Source organism: Oncorhynchus clarkii, chromosome 2, assembly GCF_045791955.1.
Source record: "Oncorhynchus clarkii lewisi isolate Uvic-CL-2024 chromosome 2, UVic_Ocla_1.0, whole genome shotgun sequence".
NCBI classification, from domain to species: Eukaryota; Metazoa; Chordata; class Actinopteri; order Salmoniformes; family Salmonidae; genus Oncorhynchus; species Oncorhynchus clarkii.
In genome coordinates, this window is record NC_092148.1 from 40,358,200 (window position 1) to 40,376,112 (window position 17,913).

Sequence of the window (17,913 nt, forward strand, 5' to 3'; positions counted from 1 at the left end):
ATAATGACGAAGCAAAAACAGGTCTTTAGATCATTTTGTAAATACATTTGCAAAAATAATAGAAAAATCACATTTACATAAGTATTCAGATCATTTACTGAGTACTTTGTTGAAGCACCTTTGGTAGCGATTGCAGCCTTGAGTCTTCTTGAGTATGACAGCCAGAAGAGGACTGGCCACCCCACATAGCCTGGTTCCTCTAGGTTTTTTCCTAGGTTTTGGCCTTTCTAGGGAGTTTTTCCTAGCCACCGTGCTTCTACACCTGCATTGCTTGCTGTTTGGGGTTTTAGGCTGGGTTTCTGTACAGCACTTTGAGATATCAGCTGATGTACGAAGGGCTATATAAATACATTTGATTTGAAGCTACAAGCTTGGCACACTGCATTTGGAGCATTTCTCCCATTCTTCTCTGCAGATCCTCTCAAGCTCTGTCAGGTTGGATCGGGAGAGTCGCTGCACAGCTATTTGCAGGTCTCTCCAGAGATGTTCTCCAGAGGTTCAATCTGGTTCAAGTCCGGGCTCTGGCTGGGCCACTCAAGGACATTCAGAAACTTGCCCCGAAGCCACCCATGCGTTGTATTGGCTGTTGTCCTGTTGGAAGGTGAACCTTCGCCCCAGTCTGAGGTCCTGAGCGCTCTGGAGCAGGTTTCCATCAAGGATCTCTCTGCACTTTGCGCCGTTCATCTTTCCCTCAATCCTAACTAATCTCCCAGTCCCTGCCGCTGAAACGCATCCCCACAGCATGATGCTGCCACCAACATGCTTCACCGTAGGGATTTATTTTTTAAAACATTTATTTAACTAGGCAAGTCAGAACCAAATCTTATTTACGGTGACGGCCTACACCGGCCAAACCTGAACGAGGCTAGGCCAATTGTGCGCCGCCCAATGGGACTCCCAAAGACGGCAGGTTGTGATACAGCCTGGATTCGAACCAGGGTGTCTGTAGTGACGCCTGTAGCACAGATTCAGTGCCTTAGACTGCGCCACTCGGGATGGTGGCAGGTTTCCTCCAGACGTGACACTTGGCATTCAGGCCAAAGAGTCCAATCTTCGTTTCATCAGAGCATAGAATCTTGTTTCTCATGGTCTGCGAGTCCTTTAGGCGCCTTTTGGCAAACTCCAAGTGGGCTGTTATGTGCCTTTTACTGAGGAGTGGCTTCCGTCTGGCCACTCTACCATAAAGGCCTGATTGGTGGAGTGCTGTAGAGATGGTTGTTCTTCTGGATGTTTCACCCATCTCTACAGAGGAACTCTATAGCCCTGTCACCTCCCTGACCGAGGCCCTTCTTCCCCGATTGCTCAGTTTGGCCGGGCAGCCAGCTCTAGGGATAGTCTTCATGGTTACAAACTACTTCCATTTAAGAATGATGGGGGCCACCGTGCCCTTGGGGACCTTCAAGATTGCAGGCATTTTTTGATACCCTTCCCCAGATCTGTGCCTCAACACAATTCTGTCTCGGAGCTCTACAGACAATTCCTCGACCTCGTGGCTTGGTTATTTCTCTGACATGCACTATCAACTGACAGGTGTGTGCCTTTCCAAATCATGTCCAATCAATTGAATTTACCACAGGTGGACTCCAAGTTGTAAAAACATCTCAAGGTTGATCAATGGAAACAGGATGCAGCGGAGCTCAATTTCGAGTCTCATAGAAAATGGTCTGAATAGTCAAATTTGCAAAAATGTCAAAACTTTTTGATTTGTCATTCTGGGATGGTATTGTGTGTAGCTTGATGAGGAACATTTGTATTTAATGAGTTTTAGATTAAGGTTGTAACGTAAAAAAAGTGGAAAAAAGTCCAAACATATAGGCCTGTGGGCTAGGCTACATGAGGTGTGCGACTATGATTAGAAAAAGTCACAAAAAAAAGCATTGTTTCTTGCATTCATAAGTGATATGTGACCCGCTTCAGGAAATGAGGCGTATGTAGCGGGTCACTACTTCACAGGAGAGACATTTGAACGTACTTTTTTTTATCAAAATGCATTTTTTTTGTGGCAGAAATGCCTTCTCGGACATGTGAACTTTCATGTGCCTTAAACTTGTATACCGACTGTAAATTTCAATAAAATTACTAAAATATGAGCCTAGTTGGTTTAGCCAAAGAAAATTTCGGTAACCTTCCCGCTAGCCCTGATTGGCTGAGATCATGAAATGCTGAGAGATGAGTTTGGATTGGTCTGCCAAATAGCACGCACTTAAAAAAGAAAATGTGTTGTGTATTAAAACTGCATAAGTGTTGCTCTCCATTTCTGGAGGACATTAATGAAAATCACTGGAATTTGAGTATGATAGCTAAGGAGATGGAGAAAACACCTGTCTCCATATTACATAACTAAGGGCATCCATGGCATCTGACAGGAGATGTGGCTAACCATGAATAATGCATAAGGGTAAGATAGTCTAGCTATTTTAGTCTAGCCATTTTGTCAGAAAGAGCCATTTGCTTGGCTAGCTACAGCCTAATGTTGGTTAGCTACCTACAGATTCATGTAGGGTGGTAACATCATGAGTTGTGATTATGGTTCATTGTTTACCTAGCTAGCTAGCTAACATTAGCTGGCTGGCTCGCTAGCTAACGTTACGTGTATGACATTCATATCGCAGAGCCATTTGCTTAGCTAGCTATAGCCTAATGTTAGTTAGCTAACATTGAACCTGGTTGGTTAGCTATCTGCAGATTCATGCAGGGTAGTAACATCATGAGTTGTGATTATGGTTCATTGTTTACCTAGCTAGCTAGCTAACATTAGCTGGCTGGCTCGCTAGCTAACGTTACGTGTATGACATTCGTATCTCAGAGCCATTTGCTTAGCTAGCTATAGCCTAATGTAAGCTAGCTAACATTGAACCTGGTTGGTTAGCTACGGTAGTAAACGTCATGAGTTGTGATTATGGTTAATTGTTTACCTAGCTAGCTACATGTCTTAACAAAAGACTCTACTATGCAAGTAACCTTTTCGGGTGCGTTCTTAAATTCAGTTTGGCCATTTACTCCGATTTCAGAGCACTTTTGTCAGAGTGTGCCAGAGGGCAGCAAAACTGAGGAATTTACAAACACTCGACACCCGTTGAATACGGCCGGTGTCAGTAAACATCAGCAAAAAAGCGGAATTAAATTGTTGCCAGCAGCACAGTTACAGTCACCAACACTCAGGATAACATGAAAACAGCGTAAGCTGTTCTGCTAGGATGCGTAAAATGGTCAGAGTGGGATGTTCTCTCATTCTGTGTCTGGAAGTAGCTAGCAAGCTAGCCAATGTTAGCCAGTTCGCTTGGGTGCTTGATTGCCGATGTGAGGTCAGAAGGTTCGGTTCAACCCTACTCATCGACGAGTGTGCGCTCTGAACGCGAAACGCTCTGAATTTACGAACGGACAATCTGACAGCACAGTTGCAACCACCAATGCTCTGGATAACATAACAGCCTAACCAGCTCTGCTAGGGCGAGTAATGATCAGCTGTTCTCTCTCACTTCGTATCTACCAAGTTCCTTTGGGTGCTTGAACATTCAAAGGCCATTTTCTCAAAAGTGAGTTGCCAGGTTTATCAACTTTCAAAGAAAAGTTTAATAAAGCCATCTCGAATATGGATGAAATAGAGCAGGATGCTTTCAGAGTGGAATCTAACGCCGCTCACTTAGCAGTTGTACGAGTGGTTTCAATGGCCAAGGTAAGAAAAAAACAGTAAAGTTAAAGTAGCAAACCCTCTTGTAGGCAGCGGGGCAGGAAACGTTCAAATAGTGGTGTATGGCCTTGGTTTTGATCAATAGTGTAGACAGTTTCTATGTGAAGGGAGCTCACAACTTTTTAAAAGATGCCCAAATATCGCTGATTCCTTACGATGAGAAATATGCAAAATGAACAAAAGGGTAAAGTGTTATATTCAGAAAGGTAAAAGGGGCAGCATCGAAAGTGATATGATTACTACCTATCTTTAAAACATAGGACCAGTAACAATACCGGGTAATTTTACATGGGAAGAGGTGGAATCAATTTTGGGGTTAGAGAATCTATGTGAAATGACAGGGAAAGGGATTCTAAAAAAGGTAACAAATGAAAATTACCAGGCCAAACAGTATTTTGCAAACTCAGAAAACCTTGGGGGGGGGGGGGGGGGGGGTTTAATCTCGTGAGACATTTTATTTAGTCTTATTATGAAATAGACAAATAGACTTATATAATTTACGAGAGGGAGGAGGGGTCACAAGAAATTGTGGTGCGGTGGATACGGAAAATCATGGGGAAAAGAGAAACGGGAGTAAACCACTTGGTGGTGAGATAAATGTTGCCGTGTCTAAGGGTAGTACATGCTAAATAAGAGTACACATTTTGGGGTGGATTAAAACAAACGATTAACAATTGGATGGAGGACAGTTTTGTTTATAATTCAACATTTTGGGTTGCTGATTAAGATGTAGCATAGTGAATGCTAACAAAATGTACACTTTCTCTTCCAGGAGAAGATGGGGTGTCATCTCTCTATGAAATGTTTTCCGAGACTGTTGTCTTGGGAGAGCAGTTATTGAAATTCTTCAGTTTTCTAAGTATAAAGGTATCCGGATTCAGCCGTAAAGTTAGCTCACAGATAAGTATGGCCTGGCCATTTGTGTGTTTTTGCCCTAGGGTTTACCACACACACACCAGCATGCACATATAACTCACAGGTTATGAATATGGGTTAGAAGTGTTAATACCGTGTTTGATTTATTGTGTGGGGTCGTCTTAATTTGGTTTTAAACTGGGTACGCAGAATAATGGAAATGTTTGAATTGTTGTTAAATGGTTTCTGAAGTACAGGGAAAGAAAAGGGAAAGAAAATATTTAATGGCGTTGAATGACCTGTGTCTTGACTTTCTGGTGAGGCCTTATCAACTTCACTAGAATTGATCTGAGACATTAGGTGAGATTTAAGTAAAATACACTGCTCAAAAAAATAAAGGGAACACTAAAATAACACATCCTAGATCTGAATGAATGAAATATTCTTATTAAATACTTTTTTCTTTCCATAGTTGAATGTGCTGACAACAAAATCACACAAAAATGATCAATGGAAATCAAATTTATCAACCCATGGAGGTCTGGATTTGGAGTCACACTCAAAATTAAAGTGGAAAACCACACTACAGGCTGATCCAACTTTGATGTAATGTCCTTAAAACAAGACAAAATGAGGCTCAGTAGTGTGTGTGGCCTCCACGTGCCTGTACGACCTCGCTACAACGCCTTGGCATGCTCCTGATGAGGTGGCGGAGGGTCTCCTGAGGGATCTCCTCCCAGACCTAGACTAAAGCATCCGCCAACTCCTGGACAGTCTGTGGTGGATGGAGCGAGACATGATGCCCCAGATGTGCTCAATTGGATTCAGGTCTGGGGAACGGGCGGGCCAGTCCATAGCATCAATTCCTTCCTCTTGCAGGAACTGCTGACACACTCCAGCCACACGAGGTCTAGCATTGTCTTGCATTAGGAGGAACCCAGGGCCAACCGCACCAGCATATGGTCTCACAAGGGGTGAGGATCTCATCTCGGTACCTAATGGCAGTCAGGCTACCTCTGGCGAGCACATGCGGCCCCCCAAATAAATGCCACCCCACACCATGACTGACCCACCGCCAAACCGGTCATGCTGAAGGATGTTGCAGGCAGCAGAACGTTCTCCACGGCGTCTCCAGACTCTGTCACCTCTGTCACATGTACTCAGTGTGAACCTGCTTTCATCTGTGAAGAGCACAGGGCGCCAGTGGCGAATTTGCCAATCTTGGTGTTCTCTGGCAAATGCCAAACGTCCTGCACGGTGTTGGGCTGTAAGCACAACCCCCACCTGTGGACGTCGGGCCCTCATATCACCCTCATGGAGTCTGTTTCTTACCGTTTGAGCAGATACATGCACATTTGTGGCCTGCCGGAGTTCATTTTGCAGGGCTCTGGCAGTGCTCCTCCTGCTCCTCCTTACAAAGGCGGAGGTAGCGGTCCTGCTTGCTGCTGGGTTGTTGCCTTCCTACGGCCTCCTCCACGTCTCCTGATGTACTGGCCTGTCTCCTGGGAGCGCCTCCATGTTCTGGACACTACGCTGACAGACACAGCAAACCTTCTTGCCACAGCTCGCATTGATGTTCCATCCTGGATGAGCTGCACTACCTGAGCCACTTGTGTGGGTTGTAGACTCCGTCTCATGCTACCACTAGAGTGAAAGCACCACCAGCATTCAAAAGTGATCAAAACATCAGCCAGGAAGCATAGGAACTGAGAAGTGGTGTCTGTGGTCACCACCTGCAGAACCACTCCTTTATTGGGGGTGTCTTGCTAATTGCCTATAATTTCCACCTGTTGTCTATTCCATTTGCACAACAGCATGTGAAATTTATTGTCAATCAGTGTTGCTTCCTAAGTGGACAGTTTGATTTCACAGAAGTGTGATTGACGTGGAGTTACATTGTGTTGTTTAAGTGTTCCCTTTATTTTTTTGAGCAGTGTATAATCACCTTATGGGATACAATTATTTGCTTACGGAGTTATCAAGAGTTGCAATTCTAATATGATTTGTTATTATAATTTGTTTATTTTTGATTTAACAGGAAGTGTTGTTTGTTTTTGAATCACGATGTGAGTCGTGTTCAAAGGGGAAAGTACCAGTTCCCTGGGGCCCTGGCCCTTTGGTAAATATGCAAATGTTATGTTAAGTCTGCATTTAAAAAGGAAAATATATGTTGATAGTGACTCTAAATAGATTGTGATATGTATATTGCTGTTGTTTTCGCTCTTGTTTATGACTTTGTTTCGATACCAGATTGGGTCTGCTGCATTATCAGGATTTCTCCCTAAGGGTTAGTGCTCTAACTCCCTGACCCAGTAACTCTGCGGTGAGGTCGCCAATATGATAAGGGAGTATGAGCGAATTTGGAAAATGGTTTCAACAGTGTGTTATAATGCTCTGCCATTTGTCTGAGAGATTTTGGTATTAAGAAAATTGGGAATGTAATAACTTGTCATACGGTGAATAGATGGTCTGGATTTCCAGAATCAGAAATGTCTTAAATTGTTGTTCTGCTCTGTCCTCTATCAAGTTATGGTGAAGGTGAACACAGATGTTGTCTTAATGCATGGAGAGATACTTTGACCAAGAACAGTGTGAAGCTCAACCCACCCCCAACCAGCTGAAGAAATAGCAGCAAAGGCGTTCACTACGACCTTGTCTTCCACCATTCCTACCTGTGATCTGAGTCTGAGCCATCAACTTGTGTACGAGCGGCAGGAGTGCGGCATGAGGCCTGAGACTGTGCATGTGGAGTGAACATGGCGAGATATCACGTCCAATCTTCTCTCATGCTACAGGGGTACTGGTGGGAAAATGGACCAGACAGAATGAACGGTACATAATGGTGGTGGCAGCTCAGGTGAGAGACTCATGTGCTTGGGAAAAACTAAATGTATTTCCTCAGATATTGAAATCGGGGGGGGGAGGGGGGGGAGGGGGGGGGAGGGGTCAACCGTGCCCATAATTGTTTATTTGGGGTATCAGGTTGACTGTGGAGGTCTGCACATTACAAAAAATATAGTAATTTAGATTAAGAATGCATCGCGATACCGATCTGTCATTAACATGCCACTCGCGACAGTGAAACAAGGACAAACGGGGGTTGTAACGAGAAAAGTTTATACCGGTTATAAATGGTCCCGTTTATAAATGTACATTCTAACCGTGATGACGTGTGCTAGGTTGAGGGGCATGAATTCGAGTGATAGCCTCAACGTAAAGCGCTGAGGACTGTCATTCTAAATTTGGGTTGGATAATTTATCAAATGTTTTAATTATGATTAGGAAAGGAGAGAAAGAGAGACAGAGAGTGCTGCTCCTACGCTGTTAGGAGAGGAGAGGGGAGGGTGAGCTGCTCGATTTTATTGGGTCTAGAGAGGGTTTTTCTCCCTAGAAACATTATCTTTTAATGACCTCTGAGAAAATTTGTGAACCCACTAGATGATAGCTTGGGTCAACCATGAAGGGGTTTTGTTTTACCATGTCATCATAATCCTAACGTTAAAGCACATCAATACAGTGCCTTGCGAAAGTATTCGGCCCCCTTGAACTTTGCGACCTTTTGCCACATTTCAGGCTTCAAACATAAAGATATAAAACTGTATTTTTTTGTGAAGAATCAACAACAAGTGGGACACAATCATGAAGCGGAACGACATTTATTGGATATTTCAAACTTTTTTAACAAATCAAAAACTGAAAAATTGGGCGTGCAAAATTATTCAGCCCCCTTAAGTTAATACTTTGTAGCGTCACCTTTTGCTGCGATTACAGCTGTAAGTCGCTTGGGGTATGTCTCTATCAGTTTTGCACATCGAGAGACTGACATTTTTTCCCATATCTCCTTGCAAAACAGTTCGAGCTCAGTGAGGTTGGATGGAGAGCATTTGTGAACAGCAGTTTTCAGTTCTTTCCACAGATTCTCGATTGGATTCAGGTCTGGACTTTGACTTGGCCATTCTAACACCTGGATATGTTTATTTTTGAACCATTCCATTGTAGATTTTGCTTTATGTTTTGGATCATTGTCTTGTTGGAAGACAAATCTCCGTCCCAGTCTCAGGTCTTTTGCAGACTCCATCAGGTTTTCTTCCAGAATGGTCCTGTATTTGGCTCCATCCATCTTCCCATCAATTTTAACCATCTCCCCTGTCCCTGCTGAAGAAAAGCAGGCCCAAACCATGATAGTGCCACCACCATGTTTGACAGTGGGGATGGTGTGTTCAGCTGTGTTGCTTTTACGCCAAACATAACGTTTTGCATTGTTGCCAAAAAGTTCAATTTTGGTTTCATCTGACCAGAGCACCTTCTTCCACATGTTTGGTGTGTCTCCCAGGTGGCTTGTGGCAAACTTTAAACGACACTTTTTATGGATATCTTTAAGAAATGGCTTTCTTCTTGCCACTTTTCCATAATGGCCAGATGTGTGCAATATACGACTGATTGTTGTCCTATGGACAGAGTCTCCCACCTCAGCTGTAGATCTCTGCAGTTCATCCAGAGTGATCATGGGCCTCTTGGCTGCATCTCTGATCAGTCTTCTCCTTGTATGAGCTGAAAGTTTAGAGGGACGGCCAGGTCTTGGTAGATTTGCAGTGGTCTGATACTCCTTCCATTTCAATATTATCGCTTGCACAGTGCTCCTTGGGATGTTTAAAGATTGGGAAATATTTTTGTATCCAAATCCGGCTTTAAACTTATTCACAACAGTATCTCGGACCTGCCTGGTGTGTTCCTTGTTCTTCGTGATGCTCTCTGCGCTTTTGACGGACCTCTGAGACTATCACAGTGCAGGTGCATTTATACAGAGACTTGATTACACACAGGTGGATTGTATTTATCATCATTAGTCATTTAGGTCAACATTGGATCATTCAGAGATCCTCACTGAACTTCTGGAGAGAGTTTGCTGCACTGAAAGTAAAGGGGCTGAATAATTTTGCACGCTCAATTTTTCAGTTTTTGATTTGTTAAAAAAGTTTGAAATATCCAATAAATGTCGTTCCACTTCATGATTGTGTCCCACTTGTTGTTGATTCTTCACAAAAAAATACAGTTTTATATCTTTATGTTTGATGCCTGTAATGTGGCAAAAGGTCGCAAAGTTCAAGGGGGCCGAATACTTTCGCAAGGCACTGTACATATGGCTTGCTGGATGATACAGTACAAGTAATTACGTACAAGGCTCATAGTCTGTCTTGCCTTGACACCCGTGGATGAAGACGACTAGCATCCCATGGGCATAAAACAGAACAGATGGACACTTCTTTCCCCAGTCTAAGTCGCATCAAGTGTGTTGTGAAATCATTAAACATGTACATTATGGGTCAAAAGTTTTAGAACACCTCATTCAAGGGTTATTCTTTATTTTCCCTATTTCCTATATTATTTCATAGTTCTGATGTCTTCACTATTATTCTACAATGTAGAAAATAGTAAAAATAAAGAAAACCCCTTGAATGAGTAGGTGTTCTAAAACTTTGGACCGGTAGTGTATTTTGTATTTTCCCTGTTCAGTCAATATGTTTTTAGGTGTGATGGAACATAAGAGTGATCATTGTTCAAGAGGAGGGATTGTTGGAAATTGACTAATTGACTTGAGAATGTTTTAGTATGTAGATAACTATAGAAGCGGATTAGTAGTGATTGTGTTATGGTTTTGATGGAATGATTTATGTGCAAATGTATTTGTAGCAGGAGACGAGGTACGTACGTGGCCTGTGTTTGAGACAGAATGTTTTTCATAAAGCTGTTAATTGCAGAGACTGGCAGGACCGACATCAGTGTATTCTGTGGAGTCCCAAAAATCAATGCATTAACGTTATAGGGAATTGGGAGAGCGGAATGTGACTGGGGCGGAGATCGTGGGTCTCATAAATTAAGGAAGTGCGTAATAGAGTCTCTGGGGAATGATACCACTCCTCTATGTATATTGTTACAGGGGATTACTCGAAGGAGAGGGAGTACAGATAACTGTACAATATAGAGACCCCTATTAAGTTATATTGAACGTTACACATATCCAGATCACGGTGAGAGTAGCAGATATAGTGTTGTCATTTCAGACACTATTGTCAACTTTTAGTGATGGGTTTGTCAAAGTTACAACACTTGAAAGGATAGCCACAGATCCCTGTATACAGGAGGACACATCACCGAAAGTGGAGTTAGCTGTAATAGCATCACATCTCCAGCAGTGTGATTAAGAAACATGTGACTCTGACTTTTGTTAAGTTGGATACTCTTCCAACACCACTAATCTCTCCTCCATTTCTAACAGCCAGCAAACACTTGACATATCTCCCAGAAGATTGGGACCGAGTGACGGTAAATGAAAAGTATCAGGTGGCTGCTTATCAACCATTAGGACCCAAAGTTTACACTATAACGAGGGTGTTCACAAAGGGGTGGGGTGTAGATCGGCCTTGGGATGAACAATGTGTACCTAACCTGAGCAAAGGAAAGTATTATCCACAGGTACCGACTGTAGCAAAGCACAGGAGGTCATTGGAGATGGTGGTGGCTTGGGAACCGGGTATGAATTGGGAGTCTGGTATATTAAAAGGTTCAGTCCTAGACCTATCAGTGAACCACGAAAACAATAGGAGAGCAGGGGACAGATTCAATGCAGTAGCTATTCTCATGGCAGTCAATGTAGGGACATATATTGAAGGATGCTATAGTAACAACATGGAACTGGACTACGGTGCAAATGAGGGGTAAAATATGCGTCATGGGCAGTGTTAGTAGTAGCAGGGGTTACCTTGGAAGCATTGTTGGGATATCATCTTCTGAGGGCATTGATGTTGAAACGGATATACAGTGCTGATGTAAAGTATCCTAAAGGCATAGTCATGAGAAGAGAGTGGGAATCGTCATGTAATCAAACTTTGTTTTTTGTTTGCATATATAATTATGGATATTAATATTTGTAATGCTTTGTGTTTCAAGTTTTGTGCCACCAGAAGGAAGAAATGGAGAAAGTCAAAAGCCAAAGCTGAAATGGAAGAGATGGAAATAAGAGTGTGCAGGTGTAAACCTAATAATTAACTGTGAATGCTAATCATGTTTTATTTTTTGTTAATTTATAAGTAATTTCTAAGTTAATATAATGTTGAACAGTACGGAGTAATGTTCAAAAGGGGGGATTGATGGGTTCTGACTTTTAAATGGGAGAGAGAGAAATGTAGAATGTTTACATCCTGTCAGAATATGTTATTGTTAGACATCAGGGATCCTATGGAAAGGAGAAGGGCCACAGTCTGGTACAAGTCAACAGGACAGCTGTGAGTTGGGAGGAATTTGGGCTGAGGTCAGGTCAGATGAAGTGAGGAAGAACAGATATCACTAAAATTCTGTCTAGCAACAGAGGTGTATTGGCTGTTCAGATGTGTAAGGAGGAGAATATGTGAATATGTCCATCTGTTCAGCTGTCTGACGCTTTGGGTGAATAAACTTGGTTTGAGCTCTTCATTAGTTGTCCGTCAGATTTTAGCCTGTTATTTAGAACCTAACAATATACATGAAAGTCGTGGCAAGATTTAGCCTAATAATCTAGCAATTATATCATTCAGTTCTCAGTTTATATTAAAAAAAAGTTTTTAAGTATCCTAGTGTAATGGCTGGCTAGTTAGCGGGGAGCGCGCTAATAGCGTTTCAATCGGTGACGTCACTCGCTCTGAGACCTTGAAGTAGTTGTTCCCCTTGCCGCTGCTTTTGTGGAGCGATGGGTAACGGTGCTTTGTGGGAGGCAGTTGTTGATGTGTGCAGAGGGTCCTTGGTTCGAGCCCAGGTAGGGGCGGAGGAAAGAGACGGAAGCTATACTGTTACACTTGTTTTGCTTGTTTATAACATTGCAAACGTTTTAGGATACTTATATTCAACTATAAAGTTTTCGGGGGTCACAGAGAGACAGATAAACATCTTCGTTCCATGTTTAGCTGAGATTTTCTGTGTGTAAAGTGACACGGGAGGGCAGACGGGGATCTACCAATTCCCTTAGCTGTTGTATGAGTGCGCTGATACAGTGATTTCAAGTGCAGCGTTAATAAAGACGGTTGTACATTTTAAAATGCTCTTACGAAGGTTCTCACGATGAACTTTGCCTTAAGCTGCTTTTGGGAAACTGGGCCCAAAGCTGATAAGGGAGTGAGGGAGACAAGGTAGAGAGAGGTGACGCTCTAGCAGGGGCCGTTCTGTGCGTGTTGGCTACTGTGAGTGACACACGGAGCAGTGAGGGAGGGAGAGACGAGACAGCAACCAACCAAGCCTACTCATGCTATAGTAGACTACTAGCTGCCATAGCTAACGTTAGGTTATCCAATATGATTATGTACTGTCTGTCTTGACAGCATCAAACCGGAAGAAGCTAGTTAAGCTAGCTAGCTTGGGTAATTGAGGCTGCATGCACTCTTATTCTATGTTGGCTGTTGTAGCGTATCCTTCGCCTTTAACTTTTAATCCTGTAATTTTAACCTCTCTGATCTCCCCATCCCGGATCCGGTATCAGGAATACAGACTCAAGCTCATTACCATAACGCAACGTTAACTATTCATGAAAATCGCAAATGAAATGAAATAAATATGCCATCTCTCAAGCTTAGCCTTTTGTAAACAACACTGTCATCTCAGATTTTCAAAATATGCTTCTCAACCATAGGAAAACAATCATTTGTGTAAAAGTAGCTAGCTAGCGTAGCATTTAGCGTTAGCATTAGCGTTAGCATCCAGCACGCAACATTTCAACAAAAACATAAAAGCCTTCAAATAAAATCATTTACCTTTGAAGAACTTCTGATGTTTTCAATGAGGATACTCTCAGTTAGATAGCAGATGCTCAGTTTTTCCAAAAAGATTCTTTGTGTATTAGAAATAGCTCCGTTTTATACATCACATTACAAACCCGAAAATTCAGTCCTCAAAACGCGAACTTTTTTCCAAATTAACTCCATAATATCGACTGAAAACATGACAAACGTTGTTTAGAATCAATCCTCAAGGTGTTTTTCACATATCTCTTCAATGATATATCGTTCGTGGAAGCATGGTTTCTCCCCTCAATCAAATGGAAAAATACTTGCACATGGCTTTGCGCACCAGTTTCGACGCAGGACACCAGGCGGACACTTGGAAAATGTAGTCTCTTATGGTCAATATTCCAATGATATGCCTACAAATACGTCACAATGCTGCTAACACCTTGGGGGAACGACAGAAAGTGTAGGCTCATTCCTTGCGCAATCACAGCCATATAAGGAGACAATGGAAAACAGAGCTTCAGAAATTCTGCTCATTTCCTGGTTGACGCATCATCTTGGTTTCGCCTGTAGAATGAGTTCTGGGGCACTTACAGACAATATCTTTGCAGATTCTGAAACTTCAGAGTGTTTTCTTTCAAAAACTGTCAAGAATATGCATAGTCGAGCATCTTTTCGTGACAAAATATCGCGCTTAAAACGGGAACGTTTTTTATCCAAAAATGAAATAGCGCCCCTAGAGATCAAAGACCACCTTCCATTTTTTTTATTAAATGTTTTATTTAACCTTTATTTAACTAGGCAAGCCAGTTAAGAACAAATTCTTATTTTCAATGACTGCCAAGGAACAGTGGGTTAACTGCCTGTTCAGGGGCAGAACGACAGATTCGTACCTTGTCAGCTCGGAGGTTTGAACTTGCAACCTTCCCGTTACTAGTCCAGCGCTCTAACCACTAGGCTACCCTGCCACCCCATTGATTAGTATCTTAAATAGTATCTCATAACTTTTGCCACATACAGAGGCTCTATCACTATAGCCTATTACAACTTTGATGACTTATGATTGGACAACAAGCTACACAAGCCACTCTCGTGAAAAGCAAGAGTCAGCAGCATAATGATACAATGTCTCTCCCTCTTTCTACTGCAGCAGTCGCATTCGGATCTGTATGGGTCCTTCCGGACAAATCAGTTAAAATTACATATACCCAATACCTGTGACAATCGTGTCAAATCCGACCCAAACCAGTGACAATATTTAGAATTGTGAATCCAGGTACAGGTGGATTTGTGAAGACCTCTACTCTGGGGCTTCGCTTCACCATAAAGCTGCTCTATTTACCCTTATTTTGGGTTGCAAAATCACAAACTTTGCCAAAAGTAGACTGGAATAAAAGAAGAAGCTTCCCCTACCCTTCATTAGAGTTTTACATTTCCTAGACTGTTTATCAAAGGTTTCAGCTAGGCTGTTCTGAGTGTCTGCCGGTCTAATGTCATCAGTTGCATGGAGGCTAGGCAGGGGACTTCCACAAGTGCACAGCAAGAGTGGCTGAAGACTGAAGACATTTCTAATAAAGGGACAATCTGGGATTCGAAAACAACAAAGCGCTCCACTTGTTTAGGTCAACAGCTGAGGGATGGGGTTGGAGAAATGTAATCACACTCAAATTCATAGACCATCTATGAGATCAAAATGTTTGGAAGGTATACAGTGGTTGTTTACGATTACATTGTTAACAAACAATGGAGTAAAACAACATTATATTTTGGGTTCTGATCGAGTACATGCAATCATAATCGTAAGTTATATTCTTTAAGACCAAATGGCCTGTATATCATTAATTCAAACGTTTAAAAAAAATGGATGTACCAATCCCAGATTGCTCGTTTCGTTTTGTGTAAATCAATTTGAGTTAGTTGACAGTCTCGGCATCTAGGCTACAAATCATCTGAACAACAATCCAAATATAAAATGGGGCAAACAGCCCTTGTCATACTTGATGGCGCGCACACACACAGTTGTCACACTCAACATGGGAAAATCTGAAATGGCACCATATGTGATTTTAAACTCAGCCCTATTTTGGACAAAGCCCTCGTCTTAGGCGACTTACAGAACCGATGATGACACACACATAAACTCACCTTGTCATACTTGGAGATGATGTCAGCCCGTTCCTCTGCTATCAGCGTCTCAATATCCTTCTTCATGTCAAAGTCTGAAGGGAGAGGGGGAAGAGATGAGTTTTAACACAAGTCAACATTGATCATCCATAATAGCCATGATATAACATAACGTAATGCAATACAAAAACACCTGAATCACAAAGAGAGTCTAGTACCGTAGTCTATTATATTCTTAGTTCCCATTAGCCTAATAAGACATCTAAAGTGGTTCTCTGAGCTACTCATCCTAATCACTAGCACAAAGCCAAACAGGGCTTTGACAAAACCAGTATCGCAATATTTTTTCCACGGCAAACATGAAACACGAAGCTGACCAAACTCTTCGGTCCTATAAAAACCTGTTGTATGTAAAATATTGTGTGCTATAGCTTGGAAAATAAACACATGGGACAGGATGACAACAATGTTTGTTTACAACATTAGGGCTGTTTTCCTAAAGAAGTTAAATCCATTTCATGTTTTGTTTCCTTGCCACGATACTAACAAGTATCGCAATACTGGTATTGTCACTACCCTACCAAACAATAGCATAGTAAGAGGTTCAAAGGTCATGGATCAGATCAACCAATCAATCAACTGCATCAGTCACTATCCTAAATACTCGTAGACACCTAATTGCCAAAAGAAAGTACAAGATAGCGTGTGGCACATCCTATGAGCAAGCAAAGTAACAATCCATATAGGGCCTAGTTCACAACTATGTACTAACGAGACCACCTGTTATTTTTGGTATTTCTCACTGCCTACTATCCTACGATGTTCAGTTTAAAATTAGTACCAGCAAATAGATGGTCCACCACATGCAAATCCAGTACTCATAGCTTAAGTTCACACATCAACTAGGCTAGGTCTGGAGAAAGTGATCTGGAGCAGGAATTTAGTATACTGGCTAGCAGTTGCATGTGATGACAGGACAAACCCCAAACTGTAGGCAACATTCCTATGCACAACAGTTAGCAATATCAATAACTTTTACTACTAGCCTTGCTTCGTGCCACAAAGACACAAGGATGGTGAAAGAAACAATAGTCGGTCTACATTATCTCCAATCTTCACCTGATCTGATTATGTACAAGGTCTGCATAGCACAGTGAGAGCAGACAGTGGTCAAAATAACTTTGGCCTGTTTAGGGAAAGATGTTTCCCACAACGTGTTGTTAGTAACAATAGAATAGCACATTATGTGAAGCCCTTATCAAAGTCTCTTTGGTTCCACACCATTGAGCCGGCGAGAGATATGGGTCAGAAAACATAATACAGGGATGGTATATGCCACTGCACTTCAAATTTGACCCTAATACACACTGCTCCATTGAGAAGATTGAAATACTGCTCGTTTTCCTGGAAATCTGCTACTTTTGTCCTCATGCTAGCTAGCAGTAACCATTTGCATAAATTAACATGGGTTAAATGAGGACCATAGGAATACAGAGGTAGCTTTTGTGAATGGTCCTGCTTTCAAGACCAACTTTAAAACATTCAGGCTATTCTAACTTCAAATGACTTAAAATCGAACTATTAACTATAGACATATGCATAAAATAACCCTCCAACAGTAACTCTTGAACCGTTCAAGACACCAAACCAACTTTCTCATGTTCAGACTTATCCAATCAATCATTCAATCTATCTACTTTTTCAAACTATAACCAGTCAATCCCACTACTATATCACAACCATAAATACGTTAACAGCTAGCAAGAACACCACATTTTCAAGTTGTGATGATTTTTTTGTTAGGAATGAAAAGCTGACTGAAGACTGGACGGTCAGGTATTCGTGTATTTTAGTCCATTTCTGTGGTAACATGGACTCTTAACGTGATGAAACTTTGTTGCCTCTTGCTAAAACAAGCAAGGTGTTGTAGCAAACAGGTCTTCATTTGCCTACAGGCAATGCTCCCCTTCCCTGTAGCAGCACGTAGAACTATAATGAATATTCTATTTCTATGGCAGCAGAAATCAGGAGAGGAGAAACTGTCTTTAAAACATTTGTATATATTTTGCTATAATGGTGACCGCAGTCATTTGGCTCACCAATAACCATCATCTAAAATGACATGACAATCACAGCTCTAACAAATGAGCTATGATTAGCCTACACAAAAACTGTTGATAATAGTGAAGTCTCTTCTCCTTATCTGGAGCAATATCAAGTGTCACAGAGTAGGAGTGCTGATTTAGGATCAGGACCCTGCTGTCAATGTAATCTTGTTCATTGTAATCTAAAAGGCAAAACTGGTTCTAAAATCTGACACGCTTGTTCGCTTACATACAGCCCCTGGCCATCAATCTCAACTTTGTTAATACAACAGTTTGCCTAAGCAATGACGAGAGTTAGGCTGAAAATCATGAAGAAAAGTGAATAACCAGGTCCCAAAGCACATAAAGTGACACAGCCAATTTCTTATCTAAGCTCGTGTTCATT

The 17,913-nt window shown here is 41.9% G+C and overlaps 1 protein-coding gene across 1 annotated transcript in view; it reads right to left on the reverse strand.

Annotated features, from left to right (window-relative positions):
• Positions 1 to 17,913, reverse strand: part of LOC139367931 (uncharacterized) — a 103,629-nt gene that overhangs the window by 42,804 nt on the left and 42,912 nt on the right. Inside the window, 1 exon segment of the mRNA XM_071106329.1 lies at positions 15,445 to 15,518. Within this exon segment, the coding sequence (XP_070962430.1) occupies positions 15,445 to 15,510 (66 nt within the window). The 5' untranslated portion in view covers positions 15,511 to 15,518.